Source organism: Macaca thibetana, chromosome 19 (genome assembly GCF_024542745.1).
Source record: "Macaca thibetana thibetana isolate TM-01 chromosome 19, ASM2454274v1, whole genome shotgun sequence".
NCBI classification, from domain to species: Eukaryota; Metazoa; Chordata; class Mammalia; order Primates; family Cercopithecidae; genus Macaca; species Macaca thibetana.
In genome coordinates this window covers 41,084,358-41,111,378 of record NC_065596.1, presented here as the reverse complement: position 1 = coordinate 41,111,378, position 27,021 = coordinate 41,084,358, and the positions used below count along the sequence as shown (strand labels likewise).

General features: G+C 41.4%; 1 protein-coding gene across 7 annotated transcripts in view; it reads right to left on the bottom strand.

Moving 5' to 3' along the window:
* Positions 1-2,669: 2,669 nt before the first annotated feature.
* Positions 2,670-27,021, bottom strand: part of ZNF567 (zinc finger protein 567) — a 37,854-nt gene continuing 13,502 nt past the window's right edge. For 5 of the 7 annotated variants that reach the window (XM_050768988.1, XM_050768994.1, XM_050768987.1 and 2 more), the window contains 3 exons: positions 15,121-15,247; positions 14,764-14,850; positions 4,677-7,036 (listed from right to left, as the gene is read on the bottom strand). In XM_050768988.1, coding sequence (XP_050624945.1) covers positions 5,316-7,036; positions 14,764-14,850; positions 15,121-15,247 — 1,935 coding nt within the window. In that variant the 3' untranslated portion in view covers positions 4,677-5,315. Of the gene's footprint in view, positions 2,827-3,537; positions 3,636-4,676; positions 7,037-14,763; positions 14,851-15,120; positions 15,248-27,021 lie in introns of those variants that run through there. The other 2 variants (XM_050768990.1, XM_050768992.1) reach the window with 2 other exon arrangements.

Sequence of the window (27,021 nt, the reverse complement as noted above, 5' to 3'; positions counted from 1 at the left end):
GAGATCGAGACCATCCTGGCTAACATGGTGAAACCCCTCTCTACTAAAAAATACAAAAAAGTAGCCGGGTGAGGTGGCGGGCGCCTGTAGTCCCAGCTACTCGGGAGGCTGAGGCAGGAGAATGGCATAAACCCAGGAGGCGGAGCTTGCAGTGAGCTGAGATCCGGCCACTGCACCCCAGCCTGGGTGACAGAGCAAGACTCCGTCTCAAAAAAAAAAAAAAAAAAAAAAGAGAAACTATGAAGACCAAAAGTAAGTGATATTTTTCAAGTGCTAAAAGGAAGAACTCTCAATCCCAAATCCTATTTTCAGCAAATATATTCAAGAATGAAAGAAACCTACATTATTAATCATTAGGGAAATGTAAATCAAAATATCAATGAGATACTTGACACCCACAAAAAAGGCTATAATTCAAAAAAATTTTTATTTATTATATATATATTTTTTTTTTTTGAGACGGAGTCCGGCTCTGTCACCCGGGCTGGAGTGCAGTGGCTGGATCTCAGCTCACTTCAATCTCCGCCTCCCGGGTTTACGCCATTCTCCTGCCTCAGCCTCCCGAGTAGCTGGGACTACAGGTGCCTACCACCTTGCCCGGCTAGTTTTTTGTATTTTTTTTTTAGTAGAGACGGGGTTTCACCGTGTTAGCCAGGATGGTCTCGATCTCCTGACCTCGTGATCTGCCCGCCTCAGCCTCCCAAAGTGCTGGGATTACAGGCTTGAGCCACCGCGCCCGGCCCAAAAAAATTTTTAAAGGAAAATAAGTGATGGGAAGAATATGGAGAAATTTGAACTTTTGGCCGGGCGTAGTGGCTCAAGCCTGTAATCCCAGCACTTTGGGAGGCCGAGACGGGCAGATCACGAGGTCAGGAGATCGAGACCATCCTGGCTAACGCAGTGAAACCCCGTCTCTACTAAAAAATACAAAAAAACTAGCTGGGCGAGGTGGCGGGCGCCTGTAGTCCCAGCTACTCGGGAGGCTGAGGCAGGAGAATGGCGTAAACCCGGGAGGCGGAGCTTGTAGTGAGCTGAGATCCGACCACTGCACTCTAGCCTGGGCGATAGAGCGGGACTCCGTCTCGGGGAAAAAAAAAAAAAAAAAGAAAAAGAAGAAAAAAAAAAGATATTTGAACTTTTTTTGTTTGTTTGGAGACGGAGTCTCACTCTGTCACTCAGACTGGAGTGCAGTGGCACAATCACGGCTCACTGCAACCTCTGCCTCCCAGGTTCAAGCTATTCCCCTTCCTCAGACTCCCAAGTAGGTGGGATTACAGGACCCCAGCACCATGCCCAGCTAATTTTTTTTGTTGAGATGAAGTCTTGCTTTTTCTCCCAGGCTGGAGTGCAGTGGCGCGATCTCTGCTCACTGCAATCTCCGCCTGCCTGGTTCAAACAATTGTCCCGCTTCAGCCTCCTGAGTAGCTGGGATTAAAGGCACGCACCACTAAGCCTGCTAATTACTGTATTTTTAGTAGATACGGGGTTTCGCCATGTTGGCCAGGCTGGTCTTGAACTTCTGACCTCAATTGATCGGACTGCCTCAGCCTCCGAAAGCACTGGGATTACAGGCATGAGCCACCACACCTGGCCTGAGAAATCTGAACCTTTTTGCATTGCCATTGTGAATATAAAATGGTGAAGCCACTGTGGAAAACAGAATGATGATTGTTAAAAAAAAATTAAATACAGCAGGGCGCGGTGGCTTACACCTGTAATCTCAGCACTATGGGAGGCCGAGGTGGGTGGATCACCTGAGGTCAGGTGTTCGAGACCAGCCTGACCAACATGGAGAAACCCTGTCTCTACTAAAAATACAAAATTAGCTAGGCATGGTGGTGCATGCCTGTAATCCCAGCTACTCACGAGACTGAGGTGGGAGAATCGCTTGAACCCAGGAGGCAGAGGTTGTGGTGAGCCGAGATCATCCCATTGTACTCCAGCCTGGGCAACAAGAGTGAAACTATCTCAAAAAACAAACAAAAAAACTGAAATACAGACAGTTTCATAAGAAACTATTTAGTCAGTTTTTCATGCAAAGAATGTTAAAACTGAAAGTTATGAGCATGATTATGGAAAGATGCTCAATGATTATTATACAAATACTTTTGTGAATTGTTTATGTATCCTACAATGGAAGTTTTCTTAGATAACAAAACATCTTTAAATAATCTCTGGGTTCATGATTGTATTTTCTCTCTTGCCCAGGCAGTAGTGTAATGGCATCATCTTGGCCCACTGCAACCTCCACCTACTGGGTTCAAGTGATTCTCCTGCCTCAAGCCCCCGAGTAGCTGGGATTACAGGCATGCGCCACACACCTGGCTAACTTTTGTATTTTTAGTAGAGAGGGGGTTTCACCATGTTGGCCAGGCTGGTCTCAAACACCTGGTCTTAGGTGATCCGCCGACCTCAGCCTCCCAAAGTGCTGGGATTACAGGTGTGAGCCACCATGCCCGGACTCAAAGTTTCGAAGTTTGGCCATTTATAAAACTGCCCATTAATACCTCATACTTTCTAGTTCTTCATATCCAAGAGCTATAAAACATGAATATATGTAGTATGTTTGAAAATAAAGTGGACATTGGATACAATGTTCTACTGAAACAGTACATGGCTATTTCATGATAATCAGTAAATCAGGAGACAGCGGAGCACATGTAGTGATACCACAGATACTTTTTATTTTTTGTGGTAGCCACTTAAATGTCTGGAAACGCAAAATCAAAGGGGAGTACAATGTTCCAGAGAATGTGACTCACATGTTCCCCAAATCTTTGGTGGGTTGATGCTAGGACAAACATCCAGTTAGGCCATCTTCTCCACCTAGAAAAACAAGGTAGGCTTGCATCTTTGGTCATGAGTACAATTCTTCCATTAGTCACCACTGTTAGCATATACTACTATATAACTCCCCTATAAATTCACAATGACAACATCCTTGGGTTCTCACAGTTCTGATTATAAGTCCTATAATTACCTGTTTTAGTTACCTTAATAGGTTTATCCCATGTATAGTCATTAAAAAATCTTTATGCATATATAAATTAGGGCTAAATTTAATGATGTCTAGTCATTATAGACAAGGCATTTTACATATATACACACATACACACAACGTGTGTTTTCTGTATGCTACTATCAAGTCTAAATTTTTATGCTTTTGTCTCATCACCCTGTTCATTTTTTGCTATGAAATTATCAGAAAAATAAGGATTGACAACAATGGTTCAATTTACTACTAATTGGCAATGGCTGTCCATTTCTAACAGGCTAGAGGGTCTGTTTAATATATTTAAAGTCAAATATTTGAACCATGAACCATCTTCTTGTTTATGCAGATATGGTTTACAGTTCGAAATCTTTTAAAAAATAATTGTCAGGCTGGGCACAGTGGCTCACGCCTGTAATCCCAACACTTTGGGAGGCCGAGGCAGATGGATCACAAGGTCAGGAGTTCGAGACCAGCCTGGCAAACATAGTGAAACCCTGTCTCTACTAAAAATACAAAAATTAGCTGGGTGTGGTGGCACGCACCTGTAGTACCAGCTACTCAGGATGCCGAGGCAGGAGAATCATCTGAACCCAGGAGGCGGAGGTTGCACTGAGTTGAGACCACGCCATTGCACTCCAGCCTGGGCGATAGAGACTCCGTTTCAAAATAATAAATAAATAAATATCAATTTCTACTGAATTTTATTACAATGACTTCATGAATGTAGTAAATATTGGTTGTAAGTAATCCTTCCCAGGAAGGACCTGCAATAATGCTTTTCAAGTTGCCACTGAGCTTACTCTTCTCGCCAAAAGGATACTGTGGAAGTCACTGTCTTAGCAGATTTCCAATTCTCAAACATAAAAATCTCTAGTCACTTATTTGGGATTTTCAGAGACTTACATTTCCTATAACATAGATTAAGGTATAAAAGGCTTGTGTTGTAGCCAGGCGCGGTGGGTCATCCTGTAATCCCAGCACTTTGGGAGGCCGAGGCAGGAGGATCATGAGGTCAGGAGTTCAAGACCAGCCTGACCAACGTGGTGAAACCCCGTCTCTACTAAAAATATAAAAATTAGCCGGGCATAGTGGCATATGCCTGTAATCCCAGCTACTCAGGAGGCTGAGGCAGGAGAAGTGCTTGAACCCAGGAGGCAGAGGTTGCAGTGAGCCAAGATTGCGCCACTGCACTCCAGCCTGGGCAACAGAGCGAGAATCTGTTTCAAAAAAAAAAAAAAAAGAAAGAAAGAAAAAAAAAAAGACTCTGATACTCTCAAATCCTCCTCACCTATTTCCCTTCTCAATGTCCCTTTCTTTTGTATGAATTCTAATTCCTTGATATTAAATAAGGTGTAATAAGCTATGGCTAAAGTACCCCTAAAATCATGACAACTAGAGGATTTCCCTCCCATATGAATTGCTTGTTTTGCATTTAAGCATTGAGAGACAGCTAAAGGCTGTCTACATTTACTGCATTCACATGTCCATGATCTATTAATAGCCTTTCCACAATTATAAAACCGCAAGGTTTCTTTTTAGTAGAAATTCTCCAGTCTGAATGACCAAAAAAAAAAAAAAAAAACCTCGTATACACCCTTGGAATGAATACTTCCAGTCCCAGGTATAAATTCAACAGAAATACATACACACAAACACACATGACATAAACAAGAATATTTAAAGCAGCAATTTTATTATTACACAAAAGTATAAAAATACAAATATCCATCAATAGGATAAATACGAATATATTCTTAAAATGGAATAGTATGCAAAATGAAAATACACTACTGCCACATGCAATAATGTACAGATCTTAAAAACACTGAGTGAAATAAGCAAGACATAAAAGAATTCATGATGTCTGATAAAATATATATATATATAAAATTGTAAACATGCAAAAACTACGTTTTGATGTTATAGGGTATGGAAGTGGTAACTCTTAGGTAAGTAACAACTAACTGCTTTTTATTACAGAGTGCAACGAGAAATATAGTTCATAAATATTTTCTCTTATGGAGATTAATGCTTATAATCATTCCATATCTTGTCTCTGCATGTGTTATATAAGTATTTTTTAAAAATAAACTATTTGAGTCAGTAGGAAGAGCAGTTGCTTCATAGCTGATAGAGTTCAATAATAATGATCACACCCATTTTATATGCTAGTAAACAGTAGACAGTTATTCAGTATGGTACTTTAGTAATTATTAGACTTGTGATTTAAAATTACATTAACATGTTTCAGCATGCTTTTCTTTTTAAAACTAAAGGTTTACAATAGCTTGTAAAGAATTCATATAAGAAACCACATCATTTATTGCATTTCAATGTTTTCTCCCTTGTGAGTTCTTTGATGGACAATGAGGTTTCTCTTATAACTGAAAGACTTACCACATTCATTACAAACATAGGGTTTCTCACCTGTGTGAGTTCTCTGATGTACAATAAGATTTGTCTTCTGGCGGAAGCACTTTCCACATTCACTACATTTATATGGTTTCTCTCCCGTATGAGTTCTTTGATGATGAATGAGATATGACTTCCTGCTAAAGGCTTTCCCACACTGAGGACATTCATAGGATTTCTGGCCTGTATGTATTTTCTGATGTACCGTGAGGGTTGCTTTCTGGCGAAAGGACTTCCCACATTCATTACAAATATAGGGTTTCTCTCCCGTATGAATTCTCTGATGTAGATTGAGATTTGTCTTTTGACTGAATGATTTACCACATTCATTACATTCATACGGTTTCTCTCCTGTGTGAGTTCGGTGATGATCAATGAGGTATGACTTCATTCTAAAGGCCTTCCCACAGTGAGGACATTCGTAAGATTTCTCCCCTGTATGTGTTCTCTGATGTGCCACAAGGGTTGTCTTCTGGCGGAAGGACTTTCCACATTCACTACAAATATAGGGTTTCTCCTCATTATGGGTTTTCTCATGAAGAGCAAGGGTTGTCTTCTGGGAGAAGGATTTCCCACATTCATTACAAATGTAGGGCTTTTCCCCTGTATGAGTTCTCTGGTGTACAGTAAGATTTGCCTTCTGGTGAAAGGACTTCCCACATTCTTTACAAATATAGGGTTTCTCACCTGTATGAATTCTCTGATGTAGAGAGAGTGTGGTCTTCTGGCGGAAGGACTTCCCACAGTCATTACACTCATATGGTTTCTCTCCCGTGTGAGTTCTCTGATGACGAATGAGGTGTGACTTCAATCTGAAGGCATTCCTACACTGCAGACATTCATATGATTTCTCCCCTGTGTGTGTTCTCTGATGATCAGTGAGGGCTGTCTTTAGGCGGAAGGACTTACCACATTCATTGCAAACAAAGGGTTTCTCACCTGTGTGAGTCCTCTGATGATCAATGAGATATGATTTCCTTCTAAATGCATTTCCACATTGATGACATTGATAGGGTTTTTCTTCTGAGTGAATTCCCTGATGCAGAATCAATACTGATTTCCTGCAGAAGGATTTACCACATTCATTGCATGTATGTTTTTTTTCAATATTGGTTGCTCTTCTCTTTTTATTATATACAGATGGGTTTTCTCCTCTGTAAGGTCTATTATGTGTCATCAGGCCTCCCCTTTTAAGGAATGATTTTTCACAGTCATTATATCCAAATGACTGTGCTGGAGTTTCTGTTTTCTGATACTGCATAAGAACTTCATTATGACTGAAAGCTCTGTCACTTTGATTATGGGATTTGACTTCAGGATGAGTAGTCTCTTGTTTAGTACTCAGGAGTGATTTCCCATATCCATTATACTCACTAAGTCTCTTTCTTGCAGGATTTAGATTACTGATGATTAATTCTGAAACATTTTTCAAAATCCTTCCATGAGTATCATATTCAGGAGGTAGATTTTTTGAATTAACAGGGTTTTTGCCTAGAGTAAATGTCTTTTCATATATGTTACTTTTCTCCTTCACGAGTTTTTTGTGGTTGATGCTTACAACTGATCTAGAATACTTCTCTTGGTGTTCCTTGAATTTTAATAAAAAGTCTTCAGCTTTCCAGTTTTCTTCTAGAAAAAAATATAATTTGTGAATCTTCACATATTTGCTATGCAAAGGAATTTCACTAGGGTCTAGCATATGGCACAAAAAGAGACCCAGGACAAATGACCACTGGCCTGGCGGGGGTGCGGGGAGGGGAACCTAAACAAAAACTACTTCAGAGTGGAAAAGGATGAAGATGTAAAGAATAAGCATTAATACCTTCTGCATTTTGCACTAGAACCTAGAGAAAGTGAAACCAACCAAGAAGTCAAAGAATGGCAGAAGGGGGTTGATGGTTAGGTAAGTGTTCAGAAAAAATGAAGTGAACCTCTCAAAAGCATTAAAATGTAAGTAGGATGGACAAGAAAAATTAGTAAAAATCTTTGTTTAGTGATAATACTAGAAGAAAGATTACTTCTGGAGGACACAGATCACCTATAATTTTTTTTTTTTGAGACAGAGTCTCACTTTGTAGCCCAGGCTGGAGTGCAGTGGCATGATCTCAGCTCACCGCAACCTCTGCCTCCCGGGTTCAAGCGATTCTCCTGCCTCAGCCTCCTGAGTAGCTGGGATTACAGGCACATGCCACCACGCCTAGCTAATTTTTTGTATTTTTAGTAGAGACGGGGGTTTCACCAGGCCGGCCAGGCTGGTCTCGAACTCCTGACCTCTTGATCTGCCCGCCTCGGCCTCCCAAAGTGCTGGGATTACAGGTATGAGCCACTGTGCCTGGCCGATCACCAATACTTTTATACAAACATCCCTAGATGACTGCGGTAAAACACATACAGCTGTTGAACCCACCTCCTCTATGCAGTTGTCATTGATTAATTTAGTTTTTAAATTATCAATTCATTTTCTAGTATTTAGCAAAACAATCCTATAGTCTATGCTCTATCCTCTACATAGGTAGGAATTATTTTCTCTTACAAAGGGAAAATTAGTAAAATACTTCCAATAGCAACTTTAAAACAGATCAGAATATATTCAATTGCTGTATTCAGACAGCTGCTAAATCACTTCTTTCAGAATTGTTCAATAACAAAGCTGTCATGACTAGTCCTCTTTTCAGTTACTGACTCACTTTTTCAGGTTTAAGGAAAGACTGGCTTACATCCTTCCCCAATGCAGTAACATTCCTTTATTCCAGCTTTTCATATGGTAGATTAGAATACTAATTTCATATGGTAGATTAAACAATCTGGTCCTAGATCATACATTAACTTTAACCTTCATTTCTCTTATAAAAGTATAGCTATTTCTAACTTTACTTACCTTGCAATCATCTATATCTAATGAAGCAATGTTAAAGCTATGCTCAAAAACCTATTTCTTCATTGAGTCCAAAAACTCCAATACTAACATATACAAGGAATTTCTCCTATAAACAAAACTATATTGTCTAGATTCATTTTTTATATTCTCACAAGTTTTCAGGGCTGTCCACATACCTGACAGATCTCACCTGTTTATAACAGGTAGTTTTTGCCTCAGTCAGGCCTGATACTTACTGCCCTGTATATACCTTACTTATTCCTAATAACACACTTGTGTACACATTCTTTTATTTTTATTTTATTTTATTTATTTATTTATTTATTTTTTTGAGACGGAGTCTCGCTGTGTCTCCCAGGCTGGAGTGCAGTGGTGCGATCTCGGCTCACTGCAAGCTCCGCCTCCCGGGTTCACGCCATTCTCCCACCTCAGCCTCCGAGTAGCTGGGACTACAGGCGCCCGCCACCACGCCCGGCTAATTTTTTGTATTTTTAGTAGAGACAGGGTTTCACCGTGTTAGCCAGGATGGTCTTGATCTCCTGACCTCGTGATCCGCCTGTCTCGGCCTCCCAAAGTGCTGGGATTACAGGCTTGAGCCACCGCGCCCGGCCTATTTTTTTTTATTTTATTTATTTATTTTTTGAGATGGAGTCTCGCTCTGTCACCCAGGCTGGAGTGCAGTGACCGGATCTCAGCTCACTGCAAGCTCCGCCTCCCGGGTTCACACCATTCTCCTGCCTCAGCCTCTCTGGGACTACAGGCGCCCGCCACCATGCCCGGCTAGGTTTTCGTATTTTTTTAGTAGAGACGGGGTTTCACCGTGTTAGACAGGATGGTCTCGATCTCCTGACCTCGTGATCCACCCGTCTCGGCCTCCCAAAGTGCTGGGATTACAGGCTTGAGCCACCGTGCCCAGCCACATTCTTTTAATTAATTAGCTTGCCTTCCAGGTTTACTTCCATTTATCTTTAGAGAATCTTCAAAGAAATCATATCGTTCCACGATCTCATAAACCCTTCATATATTTCCCCCACCATTTTAAGCTCTATTTCTTTTTTTTTGAGACGGAGTCTCACTCTGTCGACCAGGCTAGAGTGCCGCGCCTGGCCTTAAGCTCTATTTCTTTAAAATTTTCTAGACAATATAATTATTGTCTAGAAAAATTATGTTAACAACTCTTTTAACAATCTTACACTTTGACATAAATATTTCATGAAAAATGCAGACTTGATAGTGATCCTTTGTCATAGAAATACTTTTTTGGTGATCTTTAAACTCTTTTGGGCTGGGCACAGTGGCTCATGCCTGTAATCCCAGCACTTTGACAGGCCGAGGCTGGCAGATCACCTGAGGTCAGGAGTTCCAGACCAGCCTGGCCGACATGGTGAAACTGTCCCTAATAAAAATACAAAAAAAGCTGGCCAGTCATGGTGGCATGCGCCTGTAGTCCCAGCTACTCCGGAGGCTGAGTCAGGAGCATCAATTGAACCTGGGAGGTGGAGTTTACAGTGAGCCGAGATCACACCACTGCACTCCAGCCTGGACGACAGAGCGAGACTCCGTCTTAAAAAAAAAAAAATTCTTTTGAGTTTACATGATCCCTGCATAATCATAGTTAGGTGATGTCTGGCAGAATGCAACCACTTCAAGCACAATCTATAGGGACACAGCATGAGTAGGTACATCTAAAAAGAACTTGCTAGTATATGCTTTCTGAATGGATGAAAAGATATCTCCCTTACATAGCTCCATAAGCAATTAACGCAGCAACTACTGAACACCTAACATGTTAAATAATACCACAGTAATGAAGTTTCAAAAGGGATCTTATCTTTTAGGAAAAGAATCCTTAAGAATGCTTGATTCCCTCAAAAAAATGAAGATTTGCCGGGCGCGGTGGCTCAAGCCTGTAATCCCAGCACTTTGGGAGGCCGAGACGGGCGGATCACGAGGTCAGGAGTTCGAGACCATCCTGGCTAACACGGTGAAACCCCGTCTCTACTAAAAAATACAAAAAACTAGCCGGGCGAGGTGGTGGGCGCCTGTAGTCCCAGCTACTCGGGAGGCTGAGACAGGAGAATGGCAGGAACCCGGGGGGCGGAGCTTGCAGTGAGCTGAGATCTGGCCACTGCACTCCAGCCTGGGCGACAGAGGGAGACTCCGTCTCAAAAAAAAAAAAAAAAAAAAAAAAAAAAAAAAAAAAAAAAATGAAGATTCAAAAGGGATCTTATTTTTGAGGGAAAGAATCCTGAAGCATCCTTAAAAATCCTTAAGCATAAACAATTAGGAAAGAAATTATACGACTGTATTCAAGAATTGTGCATGTTTGTGTTATAGTCAGTAGTTAGCACAGGAATTCAGAAAAAAAGTAAGGTACATATGATGTGCAGTAATCAAGGAAGAGTTCACAGAGAAATCTTGAGACATAGAAGATATATAGTATAGGCTGGGCACGGTGGCTCACGCCTGTAATCCCAGCACTTTGGGAGGCCAAGGTGGGTGGATCACAAGGTCAGGAGATCAAGACCATCCTAGCTAACACGGTGAATCCCCGTCTCTACTAAAAAATACAAAAAATTAGCTGGGCGTGGTGGCGGGCGCCTGTAGTCCCAGCTACTCCGGAGGCTGAGGCAGGAGAATGGCATGAACCAGGAAGGCAGAGCATGCAGTGAGCCAAGATCAAGCCACTGCACTCCAGCCTGGGCAACAGAGTGAGACTCTGTCAAAAAAAAAAAAAAAAAAAAAGATATATAGTATAAAGGGAGAACACAACACAACGAAAAGTATCTATGTGATAACAAACCCTACATTCATGAACAACCAATTAGGAGACTAGATCATGTGGAAATTATCAAGAATTTTCTCCAAGAGAAAGTTGAAAAGACCAGATGAGGGCTTATTGTGACAGTTCCTGAAAGAAATTTCAATTTCATATAATAAATGATAAAAAATAGGGAAAAACTGATGGGATACTTCGTGAGGAAAGTAACAATAAACATTGAATGAATCCAGACAAAACTTATCACAAAGACAAATGATAATTCCAGTAATAAATACATGAAATAAGATAGTTGTCATTTTGTATGATGTCAGTGAGAAATGAGAATATGGGAGAATGTCAATATATTTCACAAGCTGATAACCATATCACAAATTGCAAAGAGATGATAAGAGAAACAGAAAAACCAAGTTGACTTTGTAGTAGAAACAAAATTATTTTGAAGGGGTTGGGCGCCTATAATCCCAGTACTTTGGGAGGCCAAGGCGGGCAGATCCCCTGAGGTCAGGAGTTCAAGACCAGCCTGACCAACAGGGAGAAACCCCATCTCTATTAAAAATACAAAATTAGCCGGGCATGGTGGCACATGCCTGTAATCCCAGCTACTAGGGAGGCTGAGGCAAGAGAATTGCTTGAACCTGGGAGCCGGAGGCTGCAGTGAGTGAAGATCACCCCATTGCACTCCAGCCTGGGCAACAAGAGTGAAACTCCATCTCAAATAAAAAATAATAATAATAAAAATAAAAAAATAAAAATAATAAAAATAATAATAATGAATTAAATAATGGGAGGATAGGCATGGTGGCTCATGCCTGTAATTGGAGCACTTTGGGAGGCCGGGCACAGTGGCTCATGCCTGTAATCTGAACACTTTGGGAGGTCGAGGCGGGTGGATCACCTGAGGTCAGGAGTTCGAGACCAGCCTGGCCAACATGGCGAAACCCCATCTCTACTAAAAATACAAAAATTAGCTGGGCGTGGTGGTGGGCACCTGTAATCCCAGCTACTCTGGAGGCGGAGGCAGGAAAATCACTTGAACCCAGGAGGTGGAGTTTGCAGTGAGCCAAGATCGCACCACTGTACTCCAGCCTGGGCGACAGAGCAGGACTCCATCTCAAAAATAATAAATAAATATGGCTGGGCACGGTGGCTCATGCCTATAATCCCAGCACTTTGGGAGGTCAAGGCGGGCGGATCACGAGGTCAGGAGATTGAGACCATCCTGGCTAACACGGTGAAACCCCGTCTCTACTAAACATACAAAAAATTAGCTGGGCGTGGTGGCTGGTGCCTGTAGTCCCAGCTACTCGGGAGGCTGAGGCAGGAGAATGGCGTGAACCCGGGAGGCGGAGGTTGCAGTGAGCCGAGATTGCACCACTGCACTCCAGCCTGGCCGACAGAGCAAGACTCTGTCTCAAAAAATAATAATAATAATAAATAACAAATAAACAAATAAATGGGAAAAATGTTAAGAGCTGAAAAAGCCAGTGATTTTCATTTCTGACACATTGTCAGAAAATAGGTGAGATGATAGACTATAGTACGCCTGATGAACTGGAGTGAAGGTAGGAGAAATGTGCTTTGTATATTGACGTCAGTGCCATCTACACATAAAATAAAGAGTGTCAGTCTGAGAATGGATGGAATCATTATAATTGAAAGGTAGATCATGGGAGGGCATATGAGAGAAATGAGACCAAGTGTCCAGTGAAACAATAAACATATATTTAAAAAAATAAAATCTGTTGTGACTATTATGTGTCAAGCATTTTTCAGGTGATATGGCCACAGTGGTGAAGAAAAGAGGCCAAGTTGTAAATAAGCATTTAAGGAATTAGGATAAGAATTAGTGTTATGTCACTTAAATGAAGGATTGATTGCAGGAATGATGAAAAGCCATGTAAAATGAACCACAAAGGTTTAATGGAAGAAAATGGCACCTTCGACTTTATCAACCTGGGTCGTGTTAAGTGACTTCTAAAATTAACAGCTAAATTTGTAGTGAGAAGGGGAACTTAGCACAGAAAATAAAGCTGAGGTGGTATGAAGGAAAGGAAATGTTAAGTAAGGAGAGGACCACTAACCAATAATTTTCTCTCTTTTTAAAGACAGGCTGAAGAAAGCCTGAAAGAAATCTATTATGATGGTGCCAGGTGCAGTGGCTCAAGTCTGTAATCCCAGCACTCTGGGAAGTCGAGGTGGGCAGATCACAAGCTCAGGAGTTTGAGACCAGCCTGGCCAATATGGTGAAACCCCACCTCTACTAAAAATACAAAAAAGTTAGCTGGGCCTGTTGGTGCACGCCTGTAATCCCAGCTACTTAGGAGGTCAAGGCAGAAGAATTGCTTGAACCCAGGAGGCGGAGGTTGCAGTGAGCTGAGATCACACCACTGCACTCCAGCCTGGGCAACAGAGTAAGATTCCGTCTCAAAAACAAAAACAAAAAACAACCAAAAATAAATAAATACATAAAGCTTTCCTGATGAAATCTATCACAATGGCAAGGTAAGAACTGAGAATGCTGGAAAAAGAGACACAAGTCAATAAAAAAGATCTAAAAGAAAGAAGGCTTATGGTACACTCAGAGTGGCAGTTATTTTTGATAATATGAAGCAAACTAGGAACGAATGTATTTGGGAAAAGTGATATATATATATGTGTGTGTGTGTGTGTGTGTTTTTGAAATGGAGTCTTGCTGTATTGCCCAGGCTGGAGTGCAGTGGCACGATCTTGGCTCACTGGAACCTCTGCCTACCGTGTTTAAGCGATTCTCCAATCTCAGCCTCCCGAGTGGCTGGGATTACAGGCATGTGCCACCACACCCAGCTAATTTTTGTATTTTTAGTAGAGACAGAGTTTCACTATGTTGGCCAGGTTGGTTTCAAACTCCCGACCTCAGGTGATCCACCTGCCTCAGCCTTGCGAAGTGCTAGGATTACAGGTGTGAGCCACCATGCCCAGTAGAAAGAGTGATATTTAAAAGTCTGGTTCTGTTTTTGTTTTTGAGACAGGGTCTTGGCTCTGTAGCCCAGGCTGGTGTGTAGTGGCGTAATTCTAGCTCACTGTAACCTTGAACCCTTGGGCTCAAGTGATTCTCCTACCTCAACCTTCTAAGTAGCTGGAACCACAGGTGTATGCCATCATTCCTGGCTTTTCTTTTTGTTTTTTTTTTTTGAGACAGGATCTTGCTCTGTCTCCAGGCTGGAGCAGTGTAATCATGGCTGACCACAGACTTGACCTCCTGGGCTCAAGTGATCCTCCCACCTTAGCTTCCTGAGTAGCTGGGACTAAAGGTGCACAACACCATGCCCAGCTAACTTTTTTTTTTTTTTTTTGTAAAGATGGGGTTTTGCCATGATTCCCAGGCTGGTTGCAAACTCCTGGGCTCAAGGGATCTGCCCATCTTGGCCTCCCAAAGTGCTGGGATGACAGGTATGAGCCACCACACCCAACCCTGGCTAAGTTTTTATTTTTGTCTTTTTGTAGTGATGGGGTCTTGCTATGCTGTCCAGGCTGGCTTTGAACTCGTGACCTGAAACTCTTACCTTGGCCTCCCAAAGTGTAGATTATAGGCGTGAAGGTTTTCAGAGGTCAGGAGCCTTTAAAAAGATACTCCTGAAACATTTCGAAGGTATCACCCACCATTTGACCTCTTTAAATTTACATTCTGCTAGGTCTGCCTAGGAGCCAGAAACTCACCCAAGCAGGTATGACCTGAAAATGATGTCCATGGCTCTTCTCCTCGTTCCAACTTGAGGATCACATCAGGTTTGGTCATGTGACACCCTGATAAGGGAAAAAAAGGCTTACGTTGATTGGGCTATAATACTGTTGGAAAATGAGGAAGGGTGCATGTTCAGTACTGCAAATTAAGATACCCATTTGTGTATCAATCTAGGTAGCACCTTGCACTGGGCAAGTGAAGACACAATCATTCATTCTGCTAACCAAAAGGAATCCATCACCTTTTATTCCTGAAATTCAAGATTATACATACTTTAGGCACTTTGAGAGGAAGTACATGCTACTGAAAATTTCAAAGAGAATTTTTCTTACCCACAGAGATGAGGTGGCAATAGTTTTCCAACATCACATCCATATATAGAGTCTTCTGAGCATGATCCAGGTGCTGCCACTCCTCCTGAGTGAAGTCCACAGTCACATCATTGAATGACACTGATCCCTAGAATGGAAGGAACTGTAATCAGAACAGATGGACTTGGCTGGGTACAGTGGCTCACGCCTGTAATCCTAACACTTTGGGAGGCCGAGGTGTGTGGATCACTTGAGGTCAGGAGTTAAAGACCACCCTGGCCAAGATGATGAAACCCCATGTCTACTAAGAATAAAAAAAATTAGCTAGGCATAGTGGCGCGCACCTGTAATCCCAGTTACACAGGAGGCTGAGGCAGGAGAATAGCTTGAAACCAGGAGGCGGAGGTTGCAGTGAGCCCAGATCATGCCACTGCATTCCAGCCTGGGTGACAGAGCGAGACTCCATCAAAAAAAAAAAAAAAAGAAAGAAAAGAACAGGTGGACTGGATATTGGGAACTACTTTTGACCCTGCTTCCTTGTGGCATTCATATGAATCCTTGTATAGAAAGACTACAATTTTCCCTGTTTTATGATTTATATTGAATGGGAAACAAAAATCAAGGTAGAAATACCCATCAGTTAATTTTTAAACAACACATTCTAAGAATATTTACTGTGAAGTCACTTAATGCCGAAAACTGTATTTATTTATGGAAGTGCCAAGACAAACACCGTTTCTGCTCAGAAGTTACCAGAGGCATGTAACACATACTTGCAAGAAAATGTAAGTCAACAGAAACCTGCAAGAAGGTACAACAAAGAAATATGTACAAGATACAGCATGTATCACAAAGGTAGAACAATTTCTCAGGCTTCACTAATGAGGTAAATGTTTCCCCATTTAACATGAGTATGTTATACATGAAGAAAATGGTTTGTATGTGCTTGGTGAGATTTTTCAGCATGCAGCAATAACAGAGTAAAACAGTAAGGGAAACAGTCCCTCAGATAATAATTATAAAATGTGCACATGCCATACAATAAACAACTAATAGAAGGCACTGGAAAGCAACCAAAGCAGGCAGAAATGGGAAAAGAGCTTATCCTTGAAGGACAGCAACTGCAATGTACAATAACTGCTAATTTTGTGGCTTTTTTTGCATCATGGTACCTGAAACCCCACAGCTCTCATGGCATAAAACCACCACTTACTTCCTCAAAGGTGATGGAGGACAGAAACGAGAGCCCGAGGCCAGGCGCGGTGGCTCATCTGAGGTCAGGAGTTTGAGACCAGCCTAGCTAACATGGTGAAACCCTGTCTCTACTAAAAATACAAAACTTAGCTGGGTGTGGTGGTGGGCGCCTGTAATCCTAGCTAATTGGGAGGCTGAGGCAGTAGAATTGCTTGAACCCAGGAGACGGAGGTTGCAGTGAGCCGAGGTTGTGACCCTGCAGAGACACTGTTACCAAAAAACAAAAAAAAAAAGAATAAAAAAGAAATGAGAGCTGGAAATTTAGGTTAATTCTGGAAGCAAGGGAACTGCAAAAAGGATGAAAATGAAAATCTGAGCATAAACTCTGCCACAACTCCTGGTTGATAAAATATGCATGTGTTGGAGAGATCACAGAGGGCTTAGCAAAAAGCAGACAAAACTACAACAGAAAAGAATCTTGAAAAATAAAAGTGCACCTAGTAAGATTCTAAGGCTTCTGCTTCTTGACTGATGGTATTCTACAACCTGCTCACAGCCCAAGAAGAATAAAACTGGAGGCTTACTGGATTAAGGTGTCACAGCTTGCACTGACAAAGCAGCAGGAAGTATAGAGGGTAAAACTTGAAAAAGAGAAATGCAGGACGTAAGCCCCCAAATCTAAACACTCACCAATTCCTTGACTGAGAGAAAAGTACATGAACACAAGGGAGAACCTATCTGCTTTCAGGAGGTCAGGGTAAAAGGCAGCAGCTAGAAGCTTGAAGAACCAGGAGGATATATCAGCTGCTTTATACTGAGCAGGGAGACAAAGTTTGATGTTTGATTACAAGCAAGCTAATTATCTACTACTACTAATAATAATAATTCTCAGAAGAACATAACAGACGTAACAGAATTTGGATTACAATAATATTTATCATGTCCAGTTTTCTAGCAAAAATTACTAAACATGCAAACAAAACAAAACAAAAAGGAGTGGGGGAATAAGACCTATAGTCACTAAAAGACAATCACAGACACTAACTCCTAGTGAGCCCTGATGTTGGATTTTGCAAAAAAACAAAAAAAACAAAGGCTACAAAGTAGCTGCTCTAAATGTATTCAAAGAAATAACTGAAATAAAAAATTAACTAGATAAGCTCAATAGCAGAGCAGAAATACGGAATCAGTATCCATGTAAATTAATCAAGAGAAAGTAAGTAATCTGAACAGAAAGAAAAAAGAATCATGAAAAATGAACAGACTCACAAAGATCTGTGGGTCATATTCAAAAATCCAACATGGATATAATTCGAGTCCCAGAATGGGGAGAGAAAAAGAAAGGGCATAAATAAATTTTATGGAAATAATGGCCTAACACATCCAAATTTGGCAAGAACTTTTAATTTACATATTCAAAGAGTTTAACCCTAAAAGGATAAACACCAAAGAAAACCACACTTAGCCAAATCCTAATTAAACTGCTACATAGCCAAGAATTCCACATGCAGCAAATTATATATTCAAAATGAAGGCAACATCAAAATATTTTCAGATGAAACCTAGAGAATTCATCACCAGCAGGACTGCACCATCAAAAATGCTAACAGGCCGGGCATGGTGGCTTACTTCTGTAATCTGGACACTTTGCCGGGCTGAGGTAGGAAGACTGCTTGAAGCTAGGAGTTTGAGATCACCCCGGGCAACAAAGTAAGACCTCCATCTCTGGGGCGGGGGAAGGCGGGGGAGTGGGGCCTATAGGAAATTCTTCAGGCTTAAGGTAAAAATAACACTAAGGTCTTTAAGAAGGTATGAAGAAAATAAGAAAAATTTTAAGAGTATAAATATTCATTTCCTTTCTTCTTTACAAGATACAACTATTTCAAGCAGCAGTCAGGGAATGTCTCTGCTATTTTAGCACGAAAGCAACCATAGATAATATGTAAATAAATGAGCAAAGATGTGTTTCAATAAAACTTAGTTATGGACACTAATGTTTAAATTTCATGAAGTTTTAGTGTGTCAGAAATATTTTTTCTTGTAAATGTTTTCAAACGTTTCAAATGCAAAGACAATTCTTTTTTTTTTTTTTGAGATGGAGTCTCGCTCTGTCGCCCAGGCTGGAGTGCAGTGGCCGGATCTCGGCTCACTGTAAGCTCCGCCTCCCGGGTTTACGCCATTCTCCTGCCTCAGCCTCCCGAGTAGCTGGGACTACAGGCGCCCGCCACCTCGCCCGGCTAGTTTTTTGTATTTTTTAGTAGAGACGGGGTTTCACCGCGTTAGCCAGGATGGTCTCGATCTCCTGACCTCGTGATCCACCCGTCTCGGCCTCCCAAAGTGCTGGGATTACAGGCTTGAGCCACCGCGCCCGGCCGCAAAGACAATTCTTAGCTCACAATCTGTACAAAATAGGTTTGAAATAGGCTGGATTTGGCCTGTGGACTATAGAACCTTGACTTAAAATAAACATTCCAATACCATTTATTACAAACATAAATATCATATACATGGCAAACAAAAAAGTAAAAGACAGGTATTAATAAATGAAACTATAATGTGGCAAGATTGATGTATTTTTACCATAACTAATTTAACATTAACCCTAAGAAAATCCTGATAAGTTGAAGATCCATACTGTAATCCTAGGGCAATCACGCAAAAAATGCAAATGCATAACTAAAAAGGTAACAGAGGAATGAAAATTAATCATTAAAACGTATGTGACTGACACAAAATACAACAGAATGCAGGAATAGATAAGCAAAAACAGGTTAGGTGGAATTTAAATGCATATTACCAAGTGAATGAAGCCACTCTGAAAAGGCTACATGGTATATAGCCTTCCAGATTCTAACCATATGGCATTTTGGAAAAGGCAACATTTTGGAGAGAGTAAAAAGATCAGTGGTTTCCAGGGGGTAGCAGGGAGGGAGGGATAAACAGGCAGAGCAAAGAGGATTTTCCGGGCAGTGAAACCGTTTTGTAAGATAATATAATGGTGAATATATGCCATTATATATTTGTCAAAACCCACAATAGCAATATCAACAGTGAACCCTAATGTAAACTATAAATTTTGGGTGACAATAACGTGTTAATGTAGCTCCAGCGTTTGTACAAATGGACTTCTCTGGTGCCAGATACTGATAGTGAGAGATACTGTGTGTGTGCAGGGAATAAGTATATAGGCTCTTTCTGTTTTTCTGTTCAGTTTGGACATGAACTTAAAACTGCTCTAAAAAATAGGCCTGTAATCCCAGCATTTTAGGAGGCCGAGGCTGGCGGATGACCTGAGCCCAGGAGTTTGAGACCAGCCTGACCAACATAGCAAAACCCTGTCTCTACCAAAAATACAAAAATTAGCTGAGTGTGGTGGTGCACACCTATAGTCCCAGCTATTAGGGAGGCTGAGGCAGAAGTTGCAGTGAGCTGAGATGGCACCACTGTATTCCAGCCTGGGGACAGAACAAGATTCTATCTCAAAAAAAAAAAAAAAAAAAAAATTGAAATGCAAAACGAAACAAGTTAGGCAATCATAAAACAAATGGCGAAAATGACTGCCCTAAATGCAACTATACCTTTACTTGTATTCAATGTAAATGGACTAAACACTCCAGTGAGAAGGCAGAGATTATCAGTGTCTATGAAAGCAAGATTCAAATATGCTGCGTGTGGTGGCTCACAGCTGTAATCCCAACAGTTTGGGAGACCAAGGTGGGAGGATCACTTCAGCCCAGGAGTTCATAAGCAGCCTGGGTAACATAGTGAGACCCTGTGTCTACAAAAAAAAAAAAAAAAAAAAAATTACCTAGGCGCTGGGCATCCGTGATGGCCCACCCCTGTAATCCCAGCACTTTGGGAGGACAAGGCAGTCAGATCACTTGAGGTCAGGAGTTCAAGACTAGCCTGGCCAACATGGTGAAACCCCCATGTCTACTAAAAATACAAAAATTAGCTGGAAGTGGAGATGCATGCCCATAGTCCCAGCTACTCCGGAGGCTGAGGCACAAAAATCGCTTCAACTCAGGAGGCAGAGGCTGCAGTGAGCCAGGATTGTGCCACTTCACTCCAGCCTGGGCGACAGAGTGAGACTCTGACTCCCAAAAAAAAGTAAAAAAAAAAAAAAAAAAATTAGCTAGGTATGGTGGCACATGCCTGTGGTCCTAGCTACTTGGGAGGCTGAGATAGGAGGATTACTTGAGCCTAGGAGGTCAAGGCTGCAGTGAGCATTGACTGCACCACTGCACTCCAGCCTGGGCAACAGAGTAAGACCCTGTCTCAGAAAAAAAAAAAAAAAGACTTGGCTGGGCGTGGTGGCTCATGCCTGTAATCCCAGCACTTTGGGAGGCTGAGGCAGGTGGATCACAAGGTCAGGAGATCGAGACCATCCTGGCTAACATGGTGAAACCCCATCTCTACTAAAAATACAAAAAAACAAAAATTAGCCGGGCGTGGTGGCAGGTGCCTGTAGTCCCAGCTACTTGGGAGGCTGAGGCAGGAGAATGGTGTGAACCCAGGAGGTGGAGCTTGCAGTGAGCTGAGATTGCGCCACTGCACTCCAGCCCGGGCAATAGAGCGAGACTCCGTCTCAAAAAAAAAAAAAAAAAAGACTCAAATATATTCATTCTGTCTACAAGAGACTTATTTTAAAAAAACAAAGATACAAATTGGCTGAAAGTAAAAGGATGAAAAAAGATAGAGAAACACCACTAAAAAGACATACAAATACAAGCTGAAGTGGCTACAGAAATATCAGACAAAACAGATTTCAACTAGAGGAGTGTTACTACTAGCCACAAAGAAGGACATTTCATAGTAATAAAGAACAAATACATCTGGAAGATGTTACAGTCATAAATGTATAGTCACCTAATTAAATAGTTCCAAAATACATTAAGCAAAACTTGACAAAAGTAAAATGAGATTTTTTAAAGTCCAAAATCATAGTTGATGTTAATATTTGTCAGCAACTGAAAGAAACAAACCAAAGGGGGTAAATCTGTAAACAGCCAGAATATGTAAAGAATACTACCAACCATCTAAACCCATTTGACATTTATAGAAAAGCACTTTCAGTAATTTTACAATACATACCCTTCTCAAGAGCAAACAGACTACTCACCAAGGTGGAACCTAAACAAGTCTCAATAGAGTAAAGACAAATTCATATGGAATATGTTCTCTGACAACAGTGAAAGTAAATTAAATCTCAATAAAAATAAGATGTCTAGATAAGCCCCAAATATTTGAAAACTAAACAATATACTTCTAAGTAACTATTAATAATTCGGGGTCAAAGGATAATCAAAAAGGAAATTTTCAGAAAATATTTCCAACTAAATAAAAACATCAAAATTTGCAGATGCAAGCTGAGAGAGACTTACAAATTTAAATTTAATACAAAAAGCATGAATCATAAAATTTTAAAAACATTGAATTTCATAAAATGAAAAACTTTGGCTTTGAAAAACACCATTAAGAAAATAAGAAAATCAAGTCACAGACTGAGAGAAGATATTCATAGTCCTTTTATATGACAAAAGAATTGTATCCAGAAAATATGTGGAGCTATTAGAACTCTCATGCATTTGATCATGGGAAAATAAAACAACACAACTGCTTTGAGTTCACAGTTTCTGATAAAGTTAAACAAACACTTTCCACATAACCCACAGATTCCACACCTAGGTATTTACTCAAAAGAAATAAAGGTGACTGGATAAACAAGTTGTAGTATATTCACACAATGGAAAAATACTCAGCAATACAGGGGTGTAATGACATACAGAATATGAGTGACTTTCAAAAACATTATCTGAGTTAAGTAAGCCAACCTCCCAAAAAGCTATATATTCTATGATTCCATTTTTATGAAATTCCAGAAGCAAAACTATAGTGACGGAGGCAGATACATGACCACTGAAGCTGGAGCTGGCAGTGGAGCAACTAACTGTATGGCACATGAGGCAACTTCTGGAGTAATGAAAATTCTGTAATCTTGATTGTTGTGGTGATTATGTAGAGCTATATACTTCCAAGCTTCATTAACTATATGCTTAAAATGAGTATTTATTAAGTTGATTAAAAAATACAAACTCTGCTTTAGAGAATGGCAAAGTAGCTTTTATTTGACTATGTTACTGAAAATGACAATGTTAATCTTGGATAAAATATAAAAATAACTATCTGAAGGCACTGCAAAGTGTCTCAAACAGACAGACTGGAGTGGGGGGGGGTCTACACTTGGAAGAACAGAAGAGCAATGGGACAATTAGCAATTTATATTACTTGTGGCCTGGGGGCAGGTCCCTTGTAGACACCATGTGTGGCAAATGCAATTCAGGTGGGAACTCATGGCCTGCCTTACTTGAAGAAGCAAAGGACAGAACTCAGGGCAACAACAACAGCTGGAAAGAAAGTGGAGAAATCCTATGAAACTGAATGTGGGAGTTGGAGAAAAGACACTGAATAAACTTTGTTAACATCTTCGGCTGATACCTAACTCAATTAGGCATGCATGGGTCAGAACCAAGCAGCCTGGTAAAAAAAATAAAAGAAATAAAGTAGGGATTCAAGCTGCCACCAATCGTAAGGAATAGTCTGAAGTTTGAGTTCAGTCAAGTTAACTGCCCAATAAAACAAACAGATATTTCTGACTTCCTTTCATGTCAGAAGAATTAACTGCTATGAGAAATTCCCTCCTACCATAAACAACTAAAAAAATTATAAAAATATATTAAACAACAGAAATATATTAATGCTTGAAGCACTGACCAGTTGACAGCACAGAATGGTGATCTTTGCGAGAGGTAAACAAAGTAAGCCCTATAATTGTCCCAGCTTATTGCCTAAAAGCATTTTCTAGGCCATAGCACAAGGAAGGGGAAGCACAAACAGCCCAGCAGTGTCCCTGAGTCGAACAAACAGGCCGGGGCGGTGCCTCACACCTGTAAACCCAGACCTTTGGGAGAACAATGTGGGCAGATCACTTGAGTCAAGGGGTTTGAGGTTGCAGTGAGCTATGATCATACATAGCTTTTTATTGTTTTTGTTTTGTTTTGTTTTTAGAGGGAAGAGTTTGAGTCTGTTGCACTCTAGCCTGGGCAACAGACTGAGACTCTTATCTCTAAAAACAAAAACGGGGCCAGGCGCTTTGGGAGGCCGAGACGGGCGGATCACGAGGTCAGGAGATCGAGACCATCCTGGCTAATACGGTGAAACCCCGTCTCTACCAAAAAATACAAAAAAAAAAAAAAAAACTAGCCAGGCAAGGTGGCGGGCGCCTGTAGTCCCAGCTACTCGGGAGGCTGAGGCAGGAGAATGGCATAAAACCCAGGAGGCGGAGCTTGCAGTGAGCTGAGATCTGGCCACTGCACTCCAGCCTGGGCCACAGAGCGAGACTCCGTCTCAAAAAAAAAAAAAAAAAAAAAAAAAAAAAAAACGGGCCAGGCGCAAAACACGTCTGAAAGCGGTGGCTCACGCCTGTAATCCCGGCACTTTGGGAGGCCAAGGTGGGCGATCACCTGAGGTTGGGAGTTTGAGACCAGCCTGACCAACATAGAGAAACCCTGTCTCTACTAAAAATACAAAATTAGCAGGGTGTGGTGGTGAATGCCTGTAATCCCAGTTCCTCGGGAGGCTGAGGCAGGAGAATCACCGGGAGGCAGAGGTTGTGGTGAGCTGAGACTGCGCCATTGCACTCCAGCCTGGGTAACAAGAGTGAAACTCCATCTCAAAAGAAAAAAAAAACGAAAAACAAGAAACAGAGATTTGGGGAGTCCAAGATGGCTAAAACTCTTGGAAGAAAGTTGAAGACGAAGAAATAGCAGAGAGAGAGAGAGACAGACAGACATGGTGGCGGCAGGGGCAGGGAGAGAGAGAGAGAAAGAGAATGTTACAGAGAAAGATCAATCTAGATATCTGCAAAGTTGTCCCTCTGAATCCATGGCTAATCACTGATCTGCAAATATATGGGGGTAAAATTACATGAAGAATTACATAAAATTACATGAAGAATCAGAGGAAAGTCAAACAGTCCTGGGAAATTTATGTTCCTATCAGCCAGAGTAGAAAGAATTGGTAATAAACAAGTTTTAGGTAGAGCAGGGCTTGACAAACTTTTTCTGCAAAGGGGCAGATAAGTATTTCAGGCTTTCTGAGCTGAATGGTCTCTGTCACAGCGACTCTGCAGTTAATAGGAAAGCAGCTATAAATGGAATGTAAATGAGTGAGTGTGACTGTGTTTCAATACTCACAAGCCAACAGAAAGCTGGATCTGGATCTCAGGCTATAGGCTGCTGACCTTAGGAATGGGACTAAATTAGCCGTAGACCAAATGCTGCTCTTGGACCTACACTAACAAAAACTTAAAAGCAAGCCTCAAAAGGATCAAAATGGACTGAAATAACTTAATTCTTTTTTTTTTTTTTTTTTTTGAGACTGAGTCTCGCTCTGCCGCCCAGGCTGGAGTGCAGTGGCCGGATCTCAGCTCACTGCAAGCTCCGCCTCCCGGGTTCACGCCATTCTCCTGTCTCAGCCTCCCGAGTAGCTGGGACTACAGGCGCCGCCACCTCGCCCGGCTAGTTTTTTGTATTTGTAAAGTAGAGACGGGGTTTCACCGTGTCAGCCAGGATGGTCTCGATCTCCTGACCTCGTGATCCGCCCATCTCAGCCTCCCAAAGTGCTGGGATTACAGGCTTGAGCCACCGCGCCCGGCCATAACTTAATTCTTTAATGTAACATAACAAAATCCAGCATTCAGCAATTTAAAATTCAAGTAAAAAATTTCCAAGCATGCAAAATAGGACTAATATTCATGAAGGAAAAAAAATGATCAAAAGAAACAGACCCAGAAATGAAACAGACCCAGAAATGACAGAGGTGATGGATTTAACAAACAAGATGGGCTGGGCACAGTGGCTCATGCCAGTAATTCCAGAACTCTGGGAAGCCGAGGCAGAAAGATCACTTGAGCCCAGGCGTTTGAGACCAGCCTGGGCAACATAGCAAAACTCTGTCTCTACAAAAAATTTAAAAATTAGCCAGGTGTGGTGGCACACACCTGTGGTCCCAGCTACACTGCAGAGACTGAGGTAGGGGGATCGCTCGAGCCCAGGAGTTGGAGGCTGCAGTGAGCTCTGCCTGTACCACTGCACTCCAGCCTGGGCATCAGAGTGAGACCCTGCCTCAAACAAACAAAAAACAAGGATGTTAAAACAGGACTATTATAGGCCGGGCGCAGTGGCTCAGGCCTGTAATCCCAGCATTTTGGGAGGCCAAGGCAGGCGGATCACCTGAGGTCAGGAGTTTGAGATCAGCCTGGCCAAAATGGTGAAACTCCATCTCTATTAAACATACAAAAATTAGCCCGACATGGTGGCATGTGCCTGTAATCCCAGCTACTCAGGCAGGAGAATCACTTAAACCTGGAAAGCAGAGGTTGCAGCGAGCTGAGATCACACCATTGCACTCCAGCCTGAGCGACAAGAGTGAAACTCCATCTCAACAACAACAAAAAAACAGGATTATAAACATACTCCATAAGCTCAAGAATGTAGAAAAAAAGATAATTATGAGAGAAATGGAAGATATAAAAAGGATCAAAGAAAACTTCTAGAGAAGAAAAATACACGATATGAAAAATACAACAGGTGGTAGTAACAACAGATTACACATTGAAGAAAGAAAAGATCAGTGAACATGAAGAGAAAGAAAGCAATATAAACTATGCAAAATGCTTTCACAGTTGGCTGAGTTCCAATAAAACTCTACAAAACCAGGCATCATGCCTGACTTAGCTCAAATGCAATGGTTTGCCAATCTCTGGCCTAGAGCAACCACTAAAAAACAAAACAAACAAGAAAATAAAGAGGTACTTCTAGTAAGTGACTCATACAGAAAAAAATGAAATCATAAAAGATTTCTCAATCTGAAAGAAAAAATATAATTGGAAAAAATAGGAAGATGGCATATTTAAACTCAACTATATTGATAATTACATTGAATGAACTAAAAACTCCAATTAAAAGATAAGGGTATCAGATAAGAGAAAAAAGAAAAACCAAACTATCTCCTAGCTGTACCAGATTAACTATAAACATTAAAACATAGGTAAATAAAAGAATAAAGGAAGGGCAAGGTGCAGTGGCTCACACCTATAATCCCAGCACTTTGGGAGGCCGAGCAGGAGGATCATGTGGACCCAGGAGTTCAAAACCAGCCTAGGCAACATAGGGAGACCCCATCTCTACAAAAAATTTAAAAATCAGCCAGATGAGGTGGCACATGCCTGTAGTCCTAGCTACTCAGGAGGCTAAGGTGGAAGGATTGCTGGATCCTGGGAAGTTGATTGCACCACTGCACTCCAGTCTGGGTGACAGAACAAACAAAACAAAACAAAAAATAAAACACACACACACACACACACAAAACAACAACAGTAAAAAGGATGGAAATCAGGTATATCATATACTATAGTTTGAATGTGTCCCCTCTAAAATTCAGGTGTATTCCAGGCACAGTGGCTCACACCTATAATCCTAGCACTTTGTGGGGGCCAAGGCAGGCAGACTGCTTGAACCCAAAAGCTCAAGACCAGCCTAGGCAACATGGTGAAACTCTGTCTCTGAAAAAAATAGAAAAATTAGCTGGGCGTGGTGGTACACGCCTGTAGTATCAGCTACTCAGGAGGCTGAGGTGGAAGGATCACCTGAGCCCAGGATGTTGACG